This window comes from Magallana gigas, chromosome 6 (genome assembly GCF_963853765.1).
Source record: "Magallana gigas chromosome 6, xbMagGiga1.1, whole genome shotgun sequence".
In the NCBI taxonomy this organism is placed as follows: domain Eukaryota; kingdom Metazoa; phylum Mollusca; class Bivalvia; order Ostreida; family Ostreidae; genus Magallana; species Magallana gigas.
In genome coordinates this window covers 14,075,035-14,101,114 of record NC_088858.1, presented here as the reverse complement: position 1 = coordinate 14,101,114, position 26,080 = coordinate 14,075,035, and the positions used below count along the sequence as shown (strand labels likewise).

Sequence of the window (26,080 nt, the reverse complement as noted above, 5' to 3'; positions counted from 1 at the left end):
CGCAATGCATGATGGAGCCAAAGACTCCGTTTTGGGAGTTAACTCCGTTTTGGGAGTCCCGTCTAGACTGTCTAAGGGATTTATCAATGGAGTTACAAAAGTGTGAAGTAAGACTAGAGCGCTGTTTTTAAGCCATTAAAATATCGATGCACTTGATACTTAACTGAGAATAAGAATATATCCTCATTGGTAAATATCATAGCAGAAGTGCTGTATCAATTAATTTTAATGCCGTGAAAGAAACAATTTTATGTATACATACACGTACATGTACACAAGATGCAATATACATACATTTCATCTTCGCTGCATTGACGACTAAAGTAGATTTAAAGTATTGGAAGGTAAGGATGCATTAATATCAGGACAGTTTAATTTAATGGTAATTTTTCCAACCTCTTAACTTAAATTTTACAATCGAAACTATATATATATATATATATATATATATATATATATATATATATATATATATATATATATATATATATATCTTACACTTGCTTTTGTTATTCATACATTTTGTTAATAATGAATGAAATTATACTATATTTATATACTTAATTTACTATAGTCTAGAATGTGTTTCTCAATTTTTTTAGTAGTTATGGTCATTTTTTTTAACTAGTTTTGATCACGTAATTGTTTTGTTGAATATCCGTTAGAATGGTTTCCAATGCTACTATCCAGTTGTTTCCTATGATCTTTGATCCACAGAACAAAGCTATTCCCAAATCGTCACGCAAATTGTATCTATAAAATGCATTAATAAGGGATCCAGTGCAAAACATAATTTATTTTTTATCTTGATAGATTAAATAATTGCCACGTAAAGTTATTCTACTCTAAATACAAAACATTTAACTATAATATAAGAGCGTGAGGTACTTAGTATGCTTGAAAACGTATAAACAGTCAAGAGTTTATCGCCAAATAAACATTATTATCAAAAGTTGGAGGTTCTTCGATGTTGCTATCAAACTTCACTGAGGCCATCTTTAGAACAACTTCTTCATCCTCATCTTCTTTCATATTTATGGAGTTCTGCATAATCCTGATAAAAATGATAAATATGTAAATAAAAATATTCTTCGCCATTTCATTTTCGGCCCTTTTCCCCTCGTTGTCAGCGGGCAAATTTAAGAATGTGCGAATTCAAAACTATTTTTAAACTACTGAATTGATAAGAAAGAGGATTTATTATTATATATACTGTGTCTGGGTGAATTCAATATACTTTACAGGTGTAGACGGCGAAAAAACTGAGCGAAAATAACTCTGTATACAGTATATATTTACACTTCCTATTTACTCCTATTAATTCCTATTTACTGTAATAATAAAAATTAGCAACGATTTTGCACATTAAAAATTACTATATCTGACACTGTTCATTTTTACTTTTGAATTGTGAAAGATGATATCAATTGAATTGAAAAATTACTTGATTTGTCGCTGTTTTTGCTTCATGATCATTACAACAAAGAGAACGATCACAAAGAACAGGCCAAGGCACGACATCACCACTATTAAAGTCAGCTGTATATTATCTGTTGGTAAAAATTGAATAGCAATTGATATTAATTCAGAAAAGATCCATTAAGACTTGAAGTTCGAATAGACTCTTGTTAAAATCACCATAAAACAAAACCATAAACTTGTTCTTAGAAATTTTGTTTGAACTAACAAACGCATCACAAATAACACATGTACTTATTAGGGGCGGGTAATCAAAGGTTTTTTATTACCTATTGAGTTATCCGAGACAGTTGGAAGTCTGTTACTTGGACATTTGACATTCCTAAATCCTCTAGTTGCCTTTGGCTCTGACATTTCCATAAAATCTTGCGTGTCACGCACGTGGTTTTCGGCGCAACGACTGATGGTCCCTCCATTTGTCAATGCACTTTTAATAATAAAACGACTGCTAGTATCGACAAAAACCTTGTGTTTTCATAGAGTTGTTAAAACTAAATTGGATACTTTTCCCTACCTCGATGACACATGGAATGGAGAGGCGTTATCTTTCATCAGATTCTGCATCAGTTGATCTGACGGTCGTCCATCATACGCGGTGAGAACAATAGCATCCATCACCCCTTTGCTATGAAGCGTTATTACGTCGGAGGTACTCTCAGAGCGATGGTAAACTGCTACCGCTATGCTTTTCTTTTTCTGTAACTCCTACATTAAAAAAAAGTTTAGTTTAATACCCCCTTAACTTACATATAAAGAGTTGGTATTTCTATTTCTTTCGTCATATAATTGATGAGAAATCTTAGAGAAATCAATATAACAATATTACTGGCTTATTAACTATGGGTTTTTTGTTACATAAACAGAAGAATACCTTTCGAATATTGACATGGATATCTTCATTGGCCAAAATAGCATAGGGCTTGCCTGTGTCTCCATGTATACTCATAGTGGAAAGTACCTCGCCAATTCCACTGAATACCACTACCTCATACGATTGAAGATCATGTGTGTAATCACCTACAAGGTCAAGGGTTTTGATGATTTATAATCTATTTCAATGTCCAAGTATATGATGGTCCCAACCAAATGATTGGTAACAAAGTCATTAAAAATATCAGAATATATAATACAAGTATTTGCAATACATGTAACTTACTGGACACTTTAAGTTCAATAAATTGTTCTTCTGGTGTGTTCTGGGATATTGCAATTTCGTTGATGAGAATCTTTGTTTTTCCCTTTGGTTTTGATTTTTTATGTGTTGTTGATAAGTGAGGAATCGTCATCGTTTGAATGCTTGTTGTGTGCGATTTCGGTTTCTGGCTTTTTGAATGAAAGATATGCGAAGACATTTGCAATCTAGATGTCGTGTGCGCGGGGTGTGGCACCGTATTTGATTGACTGCTAATACTGTCTGTTGTTTGTTTTGAATAAACTGGAGAAGAAACATTTTTCTCTAGAGAAGTCATAGTTGTCGAACGTATTACATTATTCTTCGAATGATGCTTTGATTTCGTGAACAACGTAGTAAAGAAACTGGTCGGGTCCTTTTTGTTTGCTTTTGTGGTCCGCAGTTTATGTTTATTAGATATGGTTGATTTCTTCGGAAGAGACTTTGAAGCAGATGGACTAGTTTTATTTCTAGGGGTAGGAAAAGACGCAGCAGTAGAATCATTCGTTAGTAAATGGCGAGTTGCTGTTGTAGTCCTAGCTGTAAAAGTTCTATCTGACAAAGAGGTTGTTGACTGCCGAAAAGAAACTTGTTTCGTCGCTCCACGAGCTGTATAATCGGAGTGTTCATCTGTTTTTGAATCGTTTTGTCCATGAGTTGAATAATCTGCTGTCGTTCCATTGTAATCCTTTGTTCTTTGTGTTGGACGGTTGGCTATGTTCTCCTTGCTTCTTTTCAATGTTGTGCCTTTAGATGACACATGCTCTTTGCTGAATAATGCACTTTGAGGTTTATGTGTCCGAATTGAGTGTGTTGTTCTTGAAAACTGTTCTGAAGTAACTGAATGACTGTCAATTTTTGTCGAAAATTTCAATGAAGCTTGAGTGGTAGTACTGGTATTTACGTCTGACATTCCTTGTTTATTTTCATACGAAGTTTGGGATTGCGTTTGTTTCCCATTTTTCTGTGTAAATGTGGTGTCACTCTTTATACGGCGTAAAGTTGAATCGCGCACTGATGATGTGACAAGGTCAATTGTTTTTGCACCAGGTACTTGTGTTGTCTGATTGCCATCTATTCCGCCATCATTCGAGTATGAATGAACCTTTTAAAGAGTTCACCTCATTAAATAATTTTTTCAGACGTAAAAAAGATAAATCATTTAAATGATCATAAATGCATGCTTTTAATAAATATACTTGTTATTACCTCCAAAAGTGTTAAGAACAGAATAGTGAATATTGCTTTGTAAATCATCTTTAATCTGGAAATATAACACAAGGACTCATAAACGTAAGGATCATTCAACATATGCAATGTCATATTAGGCTAAAAATCTAACATTGAAATATTATCATACTTAGAAAAATTTATCAATTGAAAGATCGACGTTTATAAAAGTCAATAATATATTTTAGACAGAAATGACAAAAAAATATTATTATAATATTTTTAACTCTTACCTTCCATCACGATAAATCCGTTGAATGATATGTTGCAATGAAACTCATGATGATAACAAAAGTGTTATCAATTTGTAAACAATGAAACAGATACCATGAGAGGACGGTCATCTATTGATAGGTAACATGTGATCTCGAGTATTTATAAACAAGGTTAAACGGATATTTATTTTATTTATGTGCATTGATATCATCAACAAAACGTGTCTATCTGGCACTCTACGTTAAGGAGACTGGAGGTCAACAAAACAATCAGATCTGTCTTAAACTTTTAAATGTGATATTGTTGGCCATAAACAATTATTAAGGATTAAAATAAACTAATATTTTAGCTTTAAAATTTGAATGTTCTTCATACAGAGCTCTTTATTTGAAGGAGAAAAATTTAGCTTTAAACAGGCCACGACCATAGAGCCGTCTTAATTAAGCATGGATTGTATTGCCAGGTGTTATGGTCATCTATTTGTTTTGATAACCGTGTAAACTTTTGCTGTACGAAAATGACACAACACAATAATCATACTATCAACACAATGCCCTCATTCCTATTGTTGACGGGCAAAAAGAAATAAAACCCACAAAAACAAAAATATAGAGCTTTATTTCAAATGAATCAGATATAAGGGTCTATGGCTCCTATACAAAGTCCAACAAAAAGAACTACTGCAATTTTTAATTGGTTATTGTATGTATCGTTATTTCAACAGTTTATCATATCATAATACTCTGAATTAAATTTCCTTTTTTCATCTTAATTTCTAATGTACCTGCCACTTAAGGTCTCGGAAAACTTTATATCTGTCATATTTTATTTTTAATGTACGTGAGTTTTATGTGCATTTCTGTCCTCTGCATGTATGTGGTCATGCAACTGATGGGATTCTTAATCATTCAATGATATACTAGTACATGTAAACAATTTGGACGGAATAACGTTTTATTGGAGATTTTTTAACCACATTAATTGCGTAAACCTTCGGTTAACTTGTTGGTGTATGGTCTGGTTGTATACTGGTTGAATGATTTAAGATAATAAAGGAAATAGTTTTCATTACAGATTTATACAATCAATTCATAAAGCCTATAATTATACGCTAGAGCACAATAGAAAGTTTGAACATCACAGCAGTGTTGGTTTTCATGCAAATGAAGGTTTGTTGTTCTGTAACGTGAATCTGGAAAGAAAATTAAGGGTGATTTTACAATATGATACATATTTTAAAAATAGAAATAATGTTTTGTTGCCTTTACTAGGAACTGGAACATACACTTGTTTTGGTTGGCTATCCGGTTTACGTACATCTGTGTAACTTGATAACCTGTAAGCAGAACAGTGTTTCAAAATTCATTTTGAATTTTCATAATATTAAAAACATTGAAGGTTGAATACATGTATTTATAATCATATGACTGACCAAGAGTGGTCCACAACTTTATAGGACGGTCGCAGCAGTCTGAATACCACAAATGCCGCAATTCCTGCTGATGACGCTACTGCTGACGCGATCAAGGCGTACATGGCGGCACTTGGTTCACAAGAGTAAGAGAGTTGATCGGGTTTACAACTATACATCGCTGAACATGGATCAGTGGAACATACGTCCTGATCTGCAAAGTACAAACATTACTGGCATGCATAGAAAACATAAGTTATTTAGGGATGGATGGTTCTGGTCATTTTAAAATGTATATTTGCCACTAAATATCGTATATATAAGGTAAAGGCCAATCTGATGGATAATTTGTTGACAACCCGGCCTCCTTATTGGTCGCATAATTTAGAATGCAATAACATATACTCCGTTATCATTGATTTACGTTTCCATAAAATCCATTTTTGTCAACTCTTAACTCTGAATGTTTCTGCTTTGTTTGATTTTAAATTGATGAACTAAAACACATAGTTGAATCGAAATTGGTCATTTAATAACAAAATGACGATAAACTTTATCACATATATACAAATTATATCCATATATTTCACATGACGGACCATTACCGACTATATATACCCCATTCATACCCCTGACAGGTGAGATATCAACATTTTGAAAAAAATATCTAATGGAAATAATAATTACCAAAGGGGTTATAATTTTCGAAAAACCATACAGAAATCTTATTTCCTGTAGGATAAACATACTTCCTACAGGAATGTAGAATACAGAGCCAGTTTCCCTGAAGGAAATTTAGTTTCTAAACCGGACTTTAAAATCTTATTGCATATTTGTTCAAATCCTACCGGAATTTACATTCTTATAGGAAGTACCTAAAATCCGGTAGCAAATTCTTTACATCTTATATGAAAATTGCGGGGGGGGGGGGGGTCTATATGAATAATAAGTTTCCCATAGGATTTTTTTTAAAGATAAATATCGCACTTCACAAATGAGAAACATCTATGATAGTTATATTATGAACCTTTTTTTAGCAATGGTCCTCAAAATATATCTGATTTCTACGAAGACTGCACCCAAGTCGGTGCAAAAATGTCACCCTGGAACTGACATAATTATAATGCAGAGTTTTACTAATATATGTTTCTATGATAACTAAATTAGTTCTTACCTATCGTTACGTCACAGATTATTCCTCCAAATCCAATTGGACACCAGCACTGAAATCCATTGATGAGATCCAAACATGTACCGTTGTTTTGACAAGGTTTGCTTGCGCATTCATCGTAATCTATAATAGAAATGAATGATTTGTACGAAAAGGATGCTTTACATGGTCTGTGTCTTTTTAAGGAAATACACAAACCAATGAAAACAGAAATTAAAACATTATTAACCCCACAAAAATAGGTAGAATATGTTTATGAATCTTAAATTTACTTTGGTCGTCCAGTTAAGTGATGTGTCACGTGCGCTAAACAAATGCATCTAATATCATTGAAATTCATTATTGATCAACTTACTTATTTCGCACAACTGTCCTGATGTTCCCATCGGGCAAGTACACGTGAATCCATTCAATAAATTCGTGCACGTGCCACCATTTTGACATGGATAACTAGAGCACCAATTGTTGCCTAAAAGAAATCTTAATGCAATGCAAATATAAACCTTTCAACTAATATAATGTGTTAATGTAATATTTTTTTAACTATATTATAATAGATAATACCAATTATAACGTATTTGCAAATATTATAATTTAAACCATTAAAGTTGAATTTTCAAAAGTCCCATTTTACGGCATGATAATTAAAAAATAATTTTTAAATAGATAAAAAAAATTATCTTTGTTTTGATGTGACCTGATATTAATTTTATAAGATTGAACTATTTTTAAAGAAATCTGAGAAAAATTTAACTCACTGATTTCACACAACGGCCCCGATGTTCCCGGGGGACAAGAGCACGCAAATCCATTTACAAAGTCTCTGCACGTGCCTCCATTTTGACAGGGGAAACTTGCACATTCGTTGATGTCTTTAAGAAAAATGAACAACTTACAAAAACAATTTAAGCAAATATATACAAATAAGTAATATTAGTTTGAAACTTACTTGTTTCACACAATGTTCCAGACATTCCCGCGGGGCAAATGCACGTGAATCCATTTGATATATCAACGCATGTGCCACCATTTTGACATGGATAACTAGAACACCAAATACCTCGAAAAAGAGATATAATTATTTCATGTTGTGCAAGAGAAAAACTCTTTAACTGATATACATTAAATTTAACTCAAGATGCAGTAAATAAGTAAATCAAATTATAACGTATTGACTTATAGTGTAAATTCAAATGTTCCATTTTATGGTCCAAGTACCTGATTTTGGAAGTAGTATTTTTGTTTTTATTTTTATATCAAAAATCTATTTCCTTTCAAAAAACTCACCAATTTCACACAACGGGCCCGATAATCCATGGGGACAAGTGCACGTGAATCCATTTACAAGGTCTCTGCACGTGCCTCCATTTTTACATGGGAAACTTGCACATTCGTTGATTTCTGAGGAAAATTATAATATACATGTTTTGAAAGGTGTCCATCTAAATTAAAAAAAAAAAATATTGATACCGTCACGTACATACCTGTCTCGCATAGTGTCCCCGTAAATCCATTTACACAAGTACACGTAAACGAATTAATCCCATCACGACAATGTCCGCCATTTTCACAAGGAGAGCTTGCACATTCATTGATATCTTGCAGAAGTTTACAAAAGTTTATAAGCCACAAGTGATCATCAGACAATAATACTATTATATTATGACTTGTATTTTATTAATAGCATTCATGATTGCAATCTTTAATTAACGTAAAGAGTTAAAATTTGTAAAATTTACAACTTGTCATTTCAAAAAGAAGCAATATGGTAATATTACCTGTGACCACATTTTTACGATTTTTAATTCGAACAAATATACCACAAAAAAGGATCGGGATGGAATCTTACTAATTTCACAAAAAGGCCCGGATGTCCCTGTTGAACATGTGCAGTTATAGCCATTCAACTCATCGGTACAGAATCCTCCATTAAGGCAGGGAGAACTTGCACATTCGTCAATATCTAAAATAAAAAAAAAGATGTAACACGTTAAAACAATTCGCTGGTATCTACATTTTGAATAATTATTAAGATAATTAAGCATCGTTTTAGATGGAAGCAAATTACAACTATACCCGTTTCACAGCTTAGGCCAGTAAAGCCATTCACACAGGTACAATAATATCCATTGATGATGTCATTGCAGGTCCCGTCATTTTCACACGGATCACCGGCACATTCATTGATGTCTACAAAATCCATATATATTTATTCATTAACCTTTTTATTTATTTGATATTTATCTATTTACTTATTTATTTATCTATTTATTTATTTATTCATTTATTTATATCAATATTTATTCATTTACAACAATGCAATCATTAGGTCATAATGCTTGCAGGATTTAAGGGCATCATGCTTGAGAGCTTTGTAGTTTGTACATGCAGTGTAGTGTATTGACGTGTTCAATTTAGAACCTTACCATTTTCGCAGTTTAGTCCAGTGAATCCAACCATACATTGGCACGTGTAGTTAGCGCCATCTCGTACACAGGTCATGTTGTTAGGGCACGGGCTACTGTCACATGGACTCACCTCTTGGGATAACATGTTATAAATGTTTCAGATACTTAGATAGGTCAAAGGTTTTATAATAATTCATTTAAAACGTTATAAACAGTGTCAAACCCCATTAATGATATCTCGAAAGTAGTTACGTAAAAAGATGTCAGTCATAGTTGGTATCAATGCAGCATGACTTTAATTCACCTGATACAAGCTAAACATACATCGTACCGGGATCTGTGGTGATATATATCTGAAACATTCTCCTTTTTGATATTAAAAAAAATATATAACCTATGTCCCAGGGGTCAAGAATTTCACAATTTAGGTAGAGAACGTCATGAATATCATACCCACACATTTAGTTTATCTCCCACTTATGTTGAAGAAGAAAAGAAGATTTTCTAAGATTTAATTCTTAATAATTGGCCCGCCCTAGGGCGTTAACCCCTGTCCCAGGGGTCATGAGTTTCACAAATTAAGTAGAGGGCTTCATGAACATAATAACTATGCATTTAGTTTTTCTAAATTTAGATGGGAGTATGGAAGAAGATTTTCTAAAATTTAATCCATTTTCACTATATGGCCAAAATGGCCAAGCCTTAAGGCCGAAACTCCTTAGCTAGGGGACACGAATTTCACAATATTAGTTAAAATCCTCAATGACATTATAACTATGCTTTTAGTTTTTTCCCCACAAGTGTGAGAATAGAGAAGCAGATTTTTTTAAAATATGACTTAGTTTTTGCATATTTTGCACCGCCCAAGAGGCCCCGGGGACGGAAAAGGTCATATACTTCACAATTTAAATTCCTCTTATCCTAGAGATGTTTCACACCAAAAATGGTAACAATGGTAATGTAGTTTTCAAAAAGTTAAAAATGTGAAATTGTTCACGCAAGACGACGAAATAAGATCAAATGCAATAGGTCACCTGACAGACTGATGACCTAAATCTGAAAAAGTGAGACTAGTTATTATTGAATTGAATTTAATGGCACCGGGACCTGATATCCTTTTTATTGCGAGTCATGATTTTTGAAAAGCCACTGATAAATATATATGGCATTAATTTTTTAAAAGCTTCCGTTACTTAAAGAAAATTTCATTCTTTTTGAACGGCAAAAAAACAAAAATAAAATTGCAGTTTAGAGATCGGCGAACAAACAAATTAAGATTCAATAATGTGAAGAAATAAGTATCCCAATGATAAAATATTGATCTTTAGTAATGTCAGATGTTATAATTTTTTAGTGTCATCTTACCAGAAACACGTATCGACAGACAGTGGTAGTTGCTAGTTGACCTGTAATTCAAAAATAAATAGAAAACTTCTCAGACAGATTTCGAGTAAATCATACATCGATCTAATGATTTCAGTTTATCTTACCCCATTGAGTCCACTGCGGTAGCACACAGGATATGAGAACCAATCTGCTCCTCTGTCGGTGTCCATGAGGTCGTGATGAAGGATACATCCTGGCGGGAAAAGTCCTGCTGAAGGTCAGAGTAGGTCATTCCTGCTGGCGATGTAAGGTCAATTCGGGAAATTCTGTCAAATTGGTCAAAACGATTCACTTATTTTAAGTTAAAGCTTGACAGTTGTTCATAGAACACGTTTTGTTTTGGGGTTTTTTTCTTCAGAGAATTGGACTGTGTCGTTACAGAAATATACATGGCGTTCTTACGTCTGATTGCTGTAAGCATAGAATGGAATTGAAATAGTTTGTGGCAGTTTGACCTCCAGGGCGCTTCCTGCCGGGGGAGTGTCGTTCACAAACACTGGCGGGGCACCGGAGGACGCGTCCAAGTTAACGGTGTTTATTAAAAACTGTAAGGAAACTTTATAGGTCAAAAATCAATTTTTAAAACCTTTTTCAATGAAAAATACACAGTCTTAATTATTCGATTATTTTGTTTGTAAGATTCCAGCAGAAAAATGAAATGATTATAAAAATCATATTCTCGAAGGATTTCCATTCTGCTTGCCTGCAGTGGGACTATTGAGATCGGGTCGTTTGGAGTATATAGCTTGCTTCCTATGAGGATGTTCGTTTTGGGAAAGTCTTCGATGGATAAAGCCACGGCGTACATTCCATTCAGTGCGTGGGTGGCGTTGAACGTAATTGTACATGTATCCTAAAGTATTATAAATTGTGTTTCGGTCACGCTATCCGATAAAGCAATAACTTCTGTGCATTCAAGTGAAAAAAATAAAAGTTTTGTTGACAGAACTAACACCATACTTTGTGTCAGAAAATTGGTAAAAGAATATAATACATTCTTGAGATGCTTGGGTATAAGTTCTCAGCATGATGCATGTATTATAACAAATTTTCTTCTGAAATACATGTAAAACAGTTTCCGGAATAATCTAATGTCCTAATGGACAATAGTGTAACATGTATACATACAGAGTCAAGCGTTGCCAGTGGAAGACTGTTACACACAGACACACACTCATTGCCTGTCGCCCACCGGCATCGAATCGTATCCCCGTCACTGTCCACCATAGGTATCGTTAGCACCACCCGCGTTCCGTACCGCACGCTAGGAATGACAATAAGCTAGTTTTTTTTAGTCTTGCAGTCTTCACATGAATAACAATTACTTTTATTATACTTTCAAGTTTAATACTGAAATATGATTGGTTAAGACGCAATATAAAATCCGTTCTATTACCCTCAGCATTAGCAACACATTTGGCAACGGGTAACACAACGAATTGTTACATGCGCGTAAATTATGCGCGTGCGGTTCGCTATAGAATACACGTCATTCCTGTATAAAAAGCACTAAAGTTTTCTTTAAAATTAAGACATTCAGTATAATAGAATAAATAGTGCCTGTTTGGGAGGGAAAAAGTTGAAATTGACACCCATCGAAACCCATTGTCAACCAACACGAAGCGGAGGTTGACAATGATTTTCTCGGATTGTTAATTTCAACAGTTACCCTCCTAAACAGGCACTATTTATATAGTAACACATTTCGAAGAACCAAGAGTCAATGTTTGTGTATTTTACTTAGTTCCTTACATATACATTGGTTGTCCTGCAGTGATGGGGCTCGAGTTTGGTCGGTTTATGTCGCTCCTAGACGCCAAGTAAACAGTTGTTTCAATGTTCCAAGAGCTGGAGGAACCATAATTCAAGGAAATCCAACAGCAGCCACTGTATCTATTGATTGGTTGATTGAAAAGTCAAGTCAGATTATGATGCAAGACATGCAACCAGATACTTATCATAATACATTTGTCATTTGAGAAGACGGGGGGGGGGGTTCCATTAAATTTAGTACAATAAAATTAAGATGTTCGGGGGGGGGGGGGGTAGGTCCTTATCAAATATAGTTCCTTTCAAATATGATTTTTTTAAATAATTTTTTTTTGTTTAGAAACTAAGTAGGTAAACTAGTTACTAGTAAGGTAAAACAAATCCACAACTGTTACTTTTATAAACATTTTCAATGTATTTATACTTTTTCAAATTCATTAAAGATAAAACATTAATTATTTGAAATGTCTGTCGCTGCAATTGCTAAGCACTTAGTAATAAAGGCAGGTGATCTTGTCCCTCTACTTTTCTTAATTTAATGTGATTTTTTCTCATAACTACAACCATGGACAAACAAAGAGATAAAGTAAAAATCCATATCCATAGAATTGAATCCATCATCTCATTACAACAGAAATATTAAATTAATAAAAGACTAAACTTACGATACGGTGAAAGGTCCAACTCCGGTAAAATTGTAAATGAAGTCCCTCTCTCCCTGCTCCCATAGATCTTCAATGCTAGCTCCCGTACACACATAGTTGATGTCGTTCATATTGGGCGTACCTCCACACCCGCTGGTACACCTCCAGTAGTCGTAAGTCCCTCCCGTGGTCAAGTTACCGATGTTATTAGGGGTGCATCCTGGTCCTGTCCCATAGTACCACCCAAGTTTAAACGAAAATTTCACCTTGAATAGAATAAGCTGATCTTTTATAATAAAAAATTCATATTATTTTTGTCACTTGAGTATTGCTTCTAAGCACAATGGTTTTTAAAATTTAACAAGTTCAACAACTAGAAAAAGTTTAATAAAAATCTAAAGTATCAATTGGAGATTTTAACTGCGTTTTCTATGAAAGTTCTTTAACGAAAGTATTATCAAAGTAAATAGTAAAATCTGTCTTGAGGAAGAACCCGGCAAAAAAACTTTATTTGTTTAAAAATTAATAAGTTTACTTTTGAAAACAAAAGATTTACTACTTAATTAATTAAAATTAATCTATACATATGAACCTGGTTTTCAAAACCTGTTGGTTGCCAACTTATAGTACCACCTCGGAAATGACTGGCCAAGGATCCCGAAATCACCGAAAGAAATAGAATAAGTTTACCATCCATACTTCGTAAGAAAAAATTAATGTTACAACTATAATCAAGAAATTTCTAGTTTAATTTATACTGAAACCCTCATCCAATCATTTTTGAGAGATCAGGAAGTTTAGTTTCAAATCTGAAAGATGAATTTACGGTACCCTATTAGGTAATTTACTTAAAAATAAGTTGAAGAGGTAATAAAAAGATATTGACTTTGAATTTTGGTATATTGAATTATATTTCATGTGCACAAACGGCTTAATATTTCTTCATAAGTAACCTACATCAAAGTCTCAAGAACTTTTGTAATCAGCAAATGTCAAGCCCTTGTTTTCCAGTTTGCAGAGAGTAATTTTCTTCTATTTTCAGATATTTCATTCAAAATAAAAATCAATACATACAAGTCTTAAAGTGCTTATAAACAATATAGATTAATCAATTACTTTATCAAGCTACCATGCCTACTTTAGGGGACAAGTTTTTCGGTTCGAGTTTTCTATCAATTTTATTAAATATATTTTTTTTAATAAAGTATGAAGTTTATTTTTAAATTATTACAAAACTTTTATAAAAAATAAATATTGAACAATAGAAAACTAACTCATTAATCTCTCTCTCTCTCTCTCTCTCTCTCTCTCTCTCTCTCTCTCTCTCTCTCTCTCTCTCTCTCTCTCTCTTTTAGCTGTTAAAAAACCACGGGAAATTTTGAAAGCACTTCATCGATGTCTCGAATCTGGGTCAATGTGGTTGTTTATTAATTTAGCGTTTATTTATGAATATTGAAAGGGTGTAAACTGATATATAAAGTGTTTGTCTTGCACGTTAAGTGGTTATAAACCATATGTAAAATACTGTAGTAAAAGGAACGCGTCTATGGATAGAGAGTGATTTATTGTGCGACACTTTCAAATAGAGAGAACCTTTTTTGTGAAAGAGAGGGTTTATGTAGTAATGACTGACCGAAATATCGTATGATGATAGTGAATTGGAAATCGAAAATCTCTGAGCATAATTTTGTTTTCAAAATTTGTCTAAAACACCAATAATCTACTAGTGTGCTTTTTATTATCTTACCTAGTAAATATGTCAAAAAGGATAACGGAGTTGTTTCTATTCACATTTAGATCGCCCATCGTGAATTGATTTTAATACAACTGTATCACCTTTTGTAGTTTCGCATGGGCTTGTATGTACTATTCCTGTCGCTGAATTCAGAGAGTTTACTAGGTTCGAACTTGTTTTAAACTGTCGCCATTACTTGGAATAGTGAACTCATGAAAACAGAAGAAAATCAATGTGTCGCCCATCATTAAATCACGTGAACCTGTTTCAAATCTGATACCACTTAATAAATTGTCTGCAGCCTTTACTGTATTTACTTTATGTCTAAAGACAGAAAATAATAAACGTCGTAAACAAATCGTTAGAAACAACCTTCAGTCCTATATAAGAGTAATTCTCTAATGCAGTGTATTTATGTTTATGTCTGCATAGTAAAATGTTATTTTAAATCTTAAAAAAGTACCAAAAATAACATGAGTTTTTAATATCTACTAAGGAAATACCGGTATTCACAAAACATTACTTGCAACCGGATAGAACTATACTCGGGTATTGTGGCTGGCAAACACATTTTTTAAAGACTGGAACAACTGAATTCAAATCACATACTACGCAAATTCCACGTAATATGTGTTAACACCAGATATTGTTATCTAAATAAATCATTTTAAAGTTACACGTCGGTACATGTATCAAATAAGATTTCCATAAAACAGGAAACTTTTGATTTTCTATGTAGAATATTCGGATCCGCTTGTAACATATTTAGTTTTACATGTCCATCATCTGAATGAAAATGTGCTCTGTATATAAGAATTTTGGCAGACTTTCAGCAAGATTTTTAATTATACTCTCATGTTTCCAACTTGTAAGTCTCATATTGCAGATACCAATCCATGGTAACCCGCAGATGAGCTCACTTAGATTCAAAGTGATTAATTTTCAAGTCCTCTAAGCCCGATTGTGCAAAACATGAAATCAATGTAAACACACTCCAATCAAATTGTTCCCAGACGTCCTTAGTGCTCCAAGACTCTTTTGGGTTTATAGAAGATAACATTAGTTGATATGCACCCTATAGCCCTGAATCCTAATGAATCATTTCATCAGAATTCAACCTTAAAAGAACGGAATATTCGCCAAGAAAGCATAATCAATGGAGACACTCTGGAGAAATCTCATCAGCACTGTCTTAGTGAATGTGGGAGATTTCATTAAGACTCCCATTTGAAGAAGCAGATGACAAAAACCCTCTCTCGATATTCTCCTCTTTTCTCGTTACATCTTACATACGATAATACAGAAAATCTTTCAAGTCCGCCGCTATTTTACTCCGATTTTGATCACGGATCAATAGGTTGGGAAGACAGGGATGCTTTGGTAGAACTCGCCTGATGATTGTGTAGAAAGAAATTGATGGCTATATTAAGTATTCGGTATTGTTGCATATTACAATACTAACGACTTTTGTTGTGAAAGGAGTTTGTAAATTAAAAAAAAGCTTGGTGGACTGCCGTAAACATGATTTCTCAAAGAGCAAACAGTATGTATTCATTTGATAAATTGTATTTAAAGTAAACTTTCTTTTTCCATTTAACTGATTGATAAAATCAAGTTTTTCAGTATCAAATTATTCACTCATTCAAATGGTTGGATCTGTGTTAATCCAATTGACCTTGTGCTTAATTGAATTGAATGAACGTTTGTGATTCATCACTTACCAATTCAGGCTGATTAAAACTGGTGATTATTGCCTTTTTTTGTCCGTACGTACATTTACCCAATTTTCCGTCGGAATCTCTACTATTGCAAACGTTGAATATTATTTTTATGACAAAGTTGTGTCTTTCATCCTTGAATCCAATATAAGCAGATATAGTTAAGATGAATGTACGAAGAACTTACATATATGTATGAATAGCCAAAATTACCAATGTATGAAACCTAAATCTAACAGTATGTTTATGACAAAGCTGTGTTTTTCACCCTTAAATACAATATATGCAGATAAAATCAATATGACTGAACGAAAAATCTACATAATATTATGTATGAATAGTAAAAATGACCAGTGTATGAAATCTGTATTTGAAATGTTAATGCTATATAAACTAAGTACATGCTATTAGAAAACCAATAAGTAGTTCATGGACAAGATTTGCTGTTGAAGGTAATTTTGAAACTTTAGAAAATTTTCATGTTCTACATCTGATGAAAATTAAGTTGTGATACAAGATCTGTTAAATTGTGAAATTTTGAGTATATTCTACATGAAATATCGATCCAATTGCAAGATGTAAATTAATTATAAAATCACCCGCAATTTTATTTATTCATCGATTTATTTATCTTTATTCATATTTATATAACGTATACCTGACATCCCCATCCCTTTTTTCAATATAATGGTAGATTTTGCCAGAGGTAAAAATTAAATGGTATTAAAGTAAAAGTCTGTTTGTATCTTCATTAAATTCAATTAATAGTAGATTTATTCGCAAAGGTAAAAATCAGATAGTATTAATGTAAATGTCTATGTGTATCTTCCTTAAATCCTACATTGACGTTCATTGGGATGAATAAACAGATTTTTGCATCAATTTCAACGTGAGCAATGATTGCGTAGACGCGAGACGTCAAAAGCTTTGCATGCTATTCCTAAATACCATACCCGACTATAGTTGTTCGATGATTTAAAAGATATCTTCATTTGGTAAAATTCCGCAGGTTTCTGTCGGCCTTTGGTGGGATCTGAATATTGATTCGTTGTAATTGTTCCATTGACGACACTGAACATACCAGAAACTTGCATGGTCTGGGATTTCATTGTAAACTGGCTTGCCAATAAGCAGACGATCTCAGAAGTAAACATGTAAACACAATTCCTTGAGGTAAGATTGCTGTAACAAGTTTCTTGTCAAAATTGTGACTGGTTTTTTTCCTCTTGGGAATGCTTGTTCATCTTTAAGCATCGTCATTATTTAAATATTTCAATGTTCTAAATTAAAGAAATCGATTGCGTTTACTAGGCGACTGTCGTCTGCAGGTAAATCAAGGTGCAGCAAGAGAGGTTGTTGCGTAGATTGGTTTTTTCATGATGCAGAGATTCCGTTTAATACCACTCACTTTCATGATCCCCGACTCGTTAGGGGGAATAAATAAAAGATTGTTAACACAATACCATAAATAACTAATTGGCTATTTCCGGAGAAGCTAATTTTGGTAATTTGTGTATCGTGCCATGATGAGCATAAAAAGACATCCAAGACTTTTCATATTGGTATAATGATTCTGAGAAACTGTTGCTAATTCTGTGTAGGAATGGAGAAGATCAAGACGTTTATCATTGATCTGGAGAATCCCCTGGGAGTGTATTACCTGGGACAGGTAGTGAGAGGCGAAATAATACTAGAACTGGACACCCCTGTGAAGATTAGAGGTATGGATCGACTTCTATACTGCATTTCAACTTTTACAAGTGCCTTTCAAAATCCTTAAATAATTTCTCGTCGTTTGTTTCACTGTAAATTTTAATGCGAGATTTTTCTCCAATTTTGGTATTTCTCGCACTGTCGCTAAGAATTCTATATATGCGTACACTGTTCTGTTTTGTATCATTCATTGAATAGTGATGAATTCTTATCGCGCTACGACAAAAAACTCGTTTGTACAGAAGGGGTCGGTCTCCGTACCGCCCATCCACTATCACGGTCGTTTAATTTGTAGAAGTAAGGAATCTAATTTAATGCATTTCTTAACTACCATCTTCCTAGGATTGCATACTAATAATCTTTTATCACTTCGTTCTGTTTACTATATTTGGTACTTAACATCATAAATTTACACCCTTTCCAAAGTTCGGTACAATTGTATCATGGTCAGTAAAATAGGTTATCTTTTAAGTTTCAGCCAAAACCTTCAAGCTTCAAGTTTAAAAAAAATTCATTTATTATTTTAGAAATAAGAATTTCATTTCGCGGAGAGGCATATGTTGATTGGCCGAGTTCGTCAAATCCTAATGACAAAACTTCCGGTCCAAAGAAAGGTGGCTTCCGGTTGCCAACAGATGACCATTATTCAGCATCCGAAGAGTACTTTAACCGGACAATTCCACTGTTCGGAAAAGGTATTGAATATTAGCCTCTTAAAAGCCATTGTAACTTCACGTGGCAGAAAAAATAATTTAAAATATACTGTATAGCTTTGCAGTCGAGAATGCTTGACTACACATGACTACACATGAAACGTACCTTTTGTTACTATATGTATTTTTTATTCAAGAACAATCAGTGATTATTTATTTAAAAAAGAATATGCTGCATTGCTTTTATATATCATGTATAATTACTAGTAAAAGAGAAGGAACAATTAAGCTGTCGTGAACTCCGTTTTTATCAGTGTTGGTTCTATTTGCATCCTTAGAAGTAAACTCTTCATTGCAAGCGAATAGTCTTTATTCTTTTCCCAGTCTTTGATATTATATTATTTGCGTGTATATTTATACCATTATAAAAAAGTGGTATTTTGAAATGAAATGTCTCAAATTACTGGACAATACAAAGGTGTTCCTTCCTCGAGTGATTATTGCTTCCGACCTTATGTCATTATTTGATAATCCTACCGTACTAGATCTTTTCATTCTCTATTCCTGTAGGCAGAGGGGAAGGGGAACACAATATCCTCCCTGTGGGTCGTTACACCTTTCCATTTGATTTCGGCCTCCCGGATGCTCTACCCTCATCGTTTGAAGGCCCTTGGGGCTACGTCCGGTACTTCATTAATTCCACTCTGGACCGACCGAATAGTTTCAACATAAACTACAAGAGACCGTTCACCCTGATAGCTCCATTGGATCTGAATTCTCAAAGGAACGTGTTGGTATGCGAGACTTCTTTATTTGCAAGATAATTCTTGTTTATTGGTCGTCATTCACGCCTTGCACGGAGAAGGACCTGTTAACTCGAGTAAAACGGAAATTAGTTTTGCCAAAACATTCTATGGGAATTGCAAGGAAGCGCGAATTTACTAAATAAAACTTAAGAATGTGACAAAGTTAAGGATAAAAAAAGGACTTAAAACGCAGAATATTGGAAAGAAAAATACGTCATTTATGATTTTTTTTCTTTACTTTAATCATGCAGTTTTCCTCAGAGAGCACTGTTTATTGTTGCACAGCCTTATCATTCAGCCTTTATGACGTAGAAGAGTTCGTTTAGGCAAAATTCTTATACTTATTTCTGACAGCGAAATCGATAAAAGCAATAAAGCCTTCTTTATGATTTTCCAGTATTCATGGCGTTAAGATGTAATTTTCTTTGCCAGAATTACAGCTCTTTTCTCACATTATGCAGAGAGTAAATGAAATTAACTTCCACTCAAATAGTTCCGGATTTTTCTCTCTCCATGTTTTATCCTTTTACAGCATTCCACCACTAACAGAGGATCCAAACGAATGTGCTGTCTGTGTTGTAAATCGGGTCCCGTCTCGGGGACCATTCATCTGGACAGAATAGGATTTGTTCCTGGAGAAGAGATCAATATAAACGCCGAAATTCAAAATCTGTCTTCGTTTGATTGCGACGTTTGGGCTATTTTGGAGATGGTAAAGTTCCCTATCGTAAACGTAATCACTCTTTTATTGGTTTTCTGCAGACAGAGATTTGCGGAGGCAGCCGTCGAATGATTTTGGTTTATATTATGGAATAATACTTGACCGTTTCTTTTATGGTGCAATGTCATTCCGTATGTGTATGCTTTTAGAAAAGCTTTTCTGTAGTATCTGTTTTCTCTCTTTGGACAAATTATAGACTTGATAATAAAACTTAACGGACTTATTTATCCACAAAAATGAAAACTACCATAATCATGGGACAATAAAGTCATTTTTCAGTATTTTTGACGCTGACGTTTAATTGTTAGGGCATGATAGATGAATATTCCACGACTGAAGCCTGTATAATGTTTGTTTGGGTTTTTTGATGATTGTGTTTTCCAGAAAACAATATACTTTTCCACATCACGCAAAGTCCCGACCATTGCTAACGGAATCAAAAATCAACTCAAACGGAAGCCCTCTGAGGACAAGATATCGGAAGTATTGGTTTTCCCGCCGAAAAATGGCGCCAGAATGAAGACCGTAAAGACGCGTAAACTGAGAAAAGAAGTTGCCAAAATCACGCACCCAGGGGTTGATGGGGGTAAATCTGTCGTCTGGAAAGAGAGCGGCCTTGTCATCCCGCCGGTACCGCCCTCTTTTCTGGAGGGGTGCAACATCATAGACATTCGTTATTTTTTAAAGGTAATCCTGATTGTTTTATGGGAATTTGGTTAATGGAAATGTTGTAAAAAAAAATTCGTTTTTTGATAATTTTTATCATTTATTGACAGTTGGTTGTCAAAACCATTGGCCTCTCGTCCAACCTCGAAATCCCCATTGAGATTATTATTGGAACGGTGCCATTGCGACCGCAGAGTGTGGTACACGCTTGTCTCCCCGTCACTCCTTCCACCCCGCCCATTAGCGCCACCCTCTCCGTGCCTTCATTAGATAGTTACGATCAGCGTGAGTAATCCATCATTTCAATTATAACTTAGTCTTGCTAATGCGTTATTAAAGTAAATTATTTTTATTTGAATTACAAAAGTATGACTATACTATAAGTATGTATGTAAGTGTAAAATCGGAACTGTACAAAAAATGTAAATTTTGCCAAAACAAATTACTTTTACAAGTATAATGTATAGTGGAATATTTTGATGAAATCAATGCATGTACTAGTATTTGCAAAAATGAAATTGGTGATACGATTAACATCAAATCTACTGAGTAACTGATGCTATCGTGTATTCAATAGTATGAAAATAATTTATTTATCGATTCTATCCTTACTTGTAATATTACTTCTGCCTTCCATTTGAAAATGCATGTATCAATGACGTCAGGTTGGTCAAAGGACAAGACAATTATTTCCATAGGGTTTGTCCTTCTTTGTTGCTGGCAAGCCTAGAACATTGCTTTCTTGATAATATTTTCCTATCTGAGCTACATGCGTCGCGGGAATTCGTGATTTAACAATAAGAACACCCGCACAAGTTCGTTCCCAGAAAGCTAGAGTAAATTAATCATCATTTCAAATCGTGTATATCGTCAATTATTTGAGTAAAGTAATGTTGATTTGTTTTGCCTCGTTATTCTCAACAATAATAATCGCTTGATGTGGGACGTAAATCAATCAACTAATAAAGTAACACGAGGGTTAACTGTTATTTTCAAGAAACAATATAACGGATCATGCGCAGATCAAGACAAATTTTCCAGGGTGTGTGTGTGGGGGGGGGGGGGTCTGAGGGATATTTAAGTTTGCTGGGGGAGGGGGGAATCAAGACATATTTTTGGTTATTTTACTTTGTAAATTTATTAATAAGATTTTTAAATTTTCAAGGGGATGGGGTGTTCAGATTCCCCTCCCCTTCTAGCTCCGCGCATGTGGATGAACGTAGTGTCATGTTGTAAATTTTGAATGTACTGGTTGGGTGTAAATACAAAATTTACAACATGAAATTTACAACATGAAAACTTTGTCATGTTGTAAATTTTGTATTTACACCCACCCAGTACATTCAAAATCTACAACATGCGATAGTTTTACTGTAATTTTTACGCCTTTCTTTAGCTCCCAGTTACTCGGAAAGTGTGCTGGGGAAGAATGATATCACAGACGAAAGCGACGACGAGCACACAGATGGCCAGCTGAAATTCGCCCCTTTCTACACCTACTTCAGCAAAACGCAACCCACAGATACGGAAAACGCGCCCAAGGATTCCTAATAAAGGGTCCATGTTCCACAGTGGATGAGCTTAAACGTTGTATATAGATCAGCAATACACACCTAATTGGATTATAAAGTTTCAAAGGATATCTATATGAACGGCTAAATAATATGATATATATTAAGAATATAAAATATTTTTGTAAGAAGTATAGGCATGTATATTTATTATTGAATAAATGGTATTCATTTAAGAACGTTTTGGATACTTCTTGAATAAGTAGTGGACCAATTCCGCTTACTGATGCCTCTATGAAGTGGTTTTATTTTCTTTTGATTTTTTTTGTAGTAGTCTAAAAAACGCAATTTTCGTTTGTTGGGGAATTTATCAAGGGAATCGACTATTTACAAAGTAATGTACTAGATCTAGCGTTCTAAACCCTCGTTAAGGGTTGTTGGGATTAAAAATTTCTGTGACTACCCATCGTTTTCTTCATACAATATATGCCAGATCAATACAACAGAACTTACTTAAAGCTATCGTGCAAAGTTATAAATCTACCATGCTATAAAAGTAGAAAACGTTGCCATAGTTTTTGCCGAAAAAGAGGGATAGTGCACTTACATGTTGCACAAAATGTATACGATTTCGCCTAAAATAAACATTTTCAATATCATACAATAATTTTGTTAAAATATTTGGAAAGAAACGCAAATTTCCAATTGCCTAGTTAAACGGGTCTTCGTTATCTTACACGATATGATCATTATAATCCTTAGGTTTTGTGAGGGAAGTGAAAAAAAAAATCAGTATGCAATAAAAATTGGGTTATAAAAGTGTTTGAACCAAAATAAACCAAAGAAATTCGATTAAAACTATGTTATACAGGTATTGTTATACGCGTTTATTTAAGAAATAAACAGCAAGTTAAAAAGTCCATCGGGATATGAACTTGGTTGGTCACGTGATCAAATCCTGTGATTTGGGCTTTTAGAAGATTTGATCATGTAGCAACTAACTTCATATCCCGCTTAATATTTTAACATTGCTGTTTATTATTTATATTTACATCTGAAAAGGAAAATCTTTCAGAATTGTTAAAATTACTGATTTTTTTGTTTCTAATTATCCAACTGGCAAGCGACAAGTGCGTGTTATGATCATGGTGACGTCGTGAAAAAATTCATACAGAATTGAACGTTTTCGCTATTCTAAAGGTTTATATAAAGAACATACATGTATTGGCAAATGTAAATATATCAAACTAATTTTGGTTAAACGTGGGTTTTCGTACTGAAAATTAGACAAAGAGTCACTTTTCCAAAACATTAATGTATTTAGCCACATATTTAAAAAGAGATTCAAATATTATTGTGTTGTATACGTGGCCTGGTGGTTACGATTTTGCGATCGCTGGATCGATTCCATCAAGCAGTAACTATATTTTCCCCTTTTTACTTAAAGCATGATTAGAACTGAACGTTTAAAATACGTGTATCTGCTGGATGTTTTTTTTTCCCTTCAAATTCTCTTGTATAGTTTTGCGAATGAGCACATGCAGTATAAACATACATTTATCTCTTCATTAACACAGCATTCATTGCACTCTGGTGTAAGTATTAACGGCTCAGAATATATCAAGTGAAGAAGATGGGTGGATAATGCGTGTAAAATGCCCATAAACGGTTGGACAAGCTACTGAAAAATTAAGATATCAATAAATCTGATTTTTAAAAAAAACATTTAAAACAAAATATATTTAACATATCATTGATTTGTAACCTATAAATATGTTCAATACTTGGAATATGTTGACTCAAACAGGAGTATACGTATCATAACCTGCAAATAGTGTCATTTTTAGAAGTTCAAGGCATTTTCTTTAATGGGGTGGGTTTGTGCTCCATATTTTTCTCATAATTTAAATAAGGTCTAATGAAAAACAAACCGATTTCAGTCAACAAAAATGTGGAGAGATGACCAACTATACATTAAAAATATCATTTTGTGTCCCAACGATTGAACGTTTTGAAAAAATGATACAAGTGCGTAAATCCGTAACCAAAGTCACACATAGTATTTAAACAGAGTAATTTACTGTGTCTGAAATGGCTCAGTGGTTAGAGCACCTGACATAAATTAACCTTATATATCTAGGGTTTTTCTGTTATGGCTTCGATACCACCAAAATTTAAGGTAATTTTTTTCTTATCGTTTGTTAAATATTTTAAAAACTGAATATAGTTAGAAATTCAGCTTTTGCAAACTTGCATTATACATGTAATATATTTGAATGGATTTAATTGGGAAAAATAAATTCAAAATGTATTTCACGACTGATACGAATGAGCATTTGCGCTCTATCTTATCCCCCATCTTCTTTATACACCAAGTTCTAAGTATTGATTTTTCGATGCAGGCTTCCTGAACTTGTGACAAATCGGTAGTTACAGACACCATTATAAAATCATTACCTATGTTTCGAAAATGATATTGCGACAGGTACCTGTATCTATTTTTAATACTTTCCTTTCAAACACGGATGTACAAGTGAAATAATTTTTTTTCGAAATCGAAGGCAGATCACTCTTATATTTCCCGCAAAGTGACCTGAAATCAAAGTACAAAGTGGAGAGGGTCCTTAATACGTAAGGTCTCTCGAGGTCGAACTGGCTGATCATTTATAGAAACCGCCACTGTCAGGTGGGTGCAGTATAAACTCCACCAGCTTCGTATATTGCACAACAGGGGCCAAGCCCGTTTTAACATTAATTTCAATGTAACCATAAATAAATAAAGGGGTCGAACTCTGACCCAGTTAAAAAAACTACCAACTCGCTTCAAAAGCCTAATAAATCAATTAATTTTTTAAACACTCGCAATATGCGTGTATTTTTCGGAAGAGTAATGTCTGAGATACACCCATGGCGAATTTCAAGTTGATGGGTATTAAAATAGCGGAGATATACGTCATTATTCTCTTTCTTTATTTATGGTTACATTGAAATTAATGTTGAAATGGTTACATTGAAATTAATGTTAAAACGGGCTTGGCCCCTGTGTATTGCACTAGGTTTGAGTCTTCAATACAGAGGGGCTCTTTATATATGTTCTTGCAGTTCTAAAGTTGAAGTGATTTTACATTCTTTAAAGTATATAAGGTTTATTTGTTTACATGGATCGGCTTAGCCTAATGATTAATGTTAAGTGTATTATAGGAGTGTTTTGCCTCTTGTTTTAAACAGGAATGTTAAACATTAACTCACCCTATAATAACACATCCTTCCCGTAATGCATTACATTGAGTTTAGTAAATACATTTTTAGAAAGAAAATCTGCTTCGGACATAAAGGCCTTATGCATCGAATAACAGATTAAGTTCATGTAACAATCTCCTGAATACCAATGTCCATAAATGTCTTTCTTGTGTTTTTAACGCTTTTTATTAGTAATATAATTAAAATTGCTATTACATGTTTAAAAATTTTGATAATTTACTTATCAATTAAAAATAAACTGTTAGAGAAATAAAAAATATAGCACGCAATAAATACCTCGATCTGAAGTGATGTCAATAAACCATTCAGGATATAGATAAACTAGTGTTTGTGTGTATATATAAATATAAGTACCCCCCAGAGCTTTAGAAAAACAAAATTAACAATGCGAGGGATGCACATGCACATTT

The 26,080-nt window shown here is 33.7% G+C and overlaps 3 protein-coding genes across 8 annotated transcripts; 1 reads left to right on the top strand and 2 right to left on the bottom strand.

Moving 5' to 3' along the window:
* Positions 1-776: 776 nt before the first annotated feature.
* LOC105317544 (serine-rich adhesin for platelets) lies at positions 777-4,212 on the bottom strand. Its single transcript, XM_011414208.4, has 8 exons — positions 4,114-4,212; positions 3,860-3,914; positions 2,636-3,755; positions 2,351-2,496; positions 1,994-2,184; positions 1,749-1,906; positions 1,445-1,550; positions 777-1,054 (listed from the first exon to the last, which is right to left on the bottom strand). Exons 2-8 carry the CDS (start codon positions 3,905-3,907, stop codon positions 916-918), a joined length of 1,908 nt encoding a protein of 635 aa, XP_011412510.3. The 5' UTR covers positions 3,908-3,914; positions 4,114-4,212; the 3' UTR covers positions 777-915.
* A 486-nt stretch (positions 4,213-4,698) lies between these two features.
* LOC105317548 (fibropellin-1) lies at positions 4,699-26,001 on the bottom strand. 5 transcript variants are annotated; one of them, XM_034469328.2, is made up of 20 exons: positions 25,947-26,001; positions 12,908-13,152; positions 12,225-12,365; positions 11,601-11,736; positions 11,176-11,325; positions 10,875-11,017; positions 10,577-10,738; positions 10,452-10,492; positions 9,105-9,218; positions 8,755-8,868; positions 8,528-8,641; positions 8,163-8,276; positions 7,966-8,079; positions 7,628-7,738; positions 7,437-7,550; positions 7,034-7,147; positions 6,682-6,801; positions 5,529-5,721; positions 5,382-5,432; positions 4,699-5,288 (listed from the first exon to the last, which is right to left on the bottom strand). In XM_034469328.2, the coding sequence occupies exons 2-20, from the start codon at positions 13,015-13,017 to the stop codon at positions 5,252-5,254; spliced, it is 2,193 nt and encodes a 730-aa protein (XP_034325219.2). In that variant the 5' UTR covers positions 13,018-13,152; positions 25,947-26,001; the 3' UTR covers positions 4,699-5,251. The 5 variants fall into 5 exon arrangements, with proteins under 5 accessions (XP_034325219.2, XP_065943584.1, XP_034325218.2 ...); XM_066087512.1 differs by lacking the exon at positions 25,947-26,001 and adding an exon at positions 21,511-21,935; XM_034469327.2 differs by lacking the exon at positions 25,947-26,001 and adding an exon at positions 19,243-19,376.
* Positions 15,765-22,648, top strand: LOC105317547 (arrestin domain-containing protein 17). Of its 2 annotated transcripts, XM_011414211.4 has the most exons (9): positions 15,768-16,164; positions 17,349-17,512; positions 17,941-18,060; positions 18,580-18,747; positions 19,276-19,499; positions 20,044-20,223; positions 20,617-20,919; positions 21,009-21,183; positions 22,295-22,648. In XM_011414211.4, exons 3-9 carry the CDS (start codon positions 17,943-17,945, stop codon positions 22,447-22,449), a joined length of 1,323 nt encoding a protein of 440 aa, XP_011412513.3. In that variant the 5' UTR covers positions 15,768-16,164; positions 17,349-17,512; positions 17,941-17,942; the 3' UTR covers positions 22,450-22,648. The 2 variants fall into 2 exon arrangements, with proteins under 2 accessions (XP_065943587.1, XP_011412513.3); XM_066087515.1 differs by lacking the exon at positions 17,349-17,512 and having other exon boundaries at positions 15,765-16,164.
* Positions 26,002-26,080: the final 79 nt, after the last annotated feature.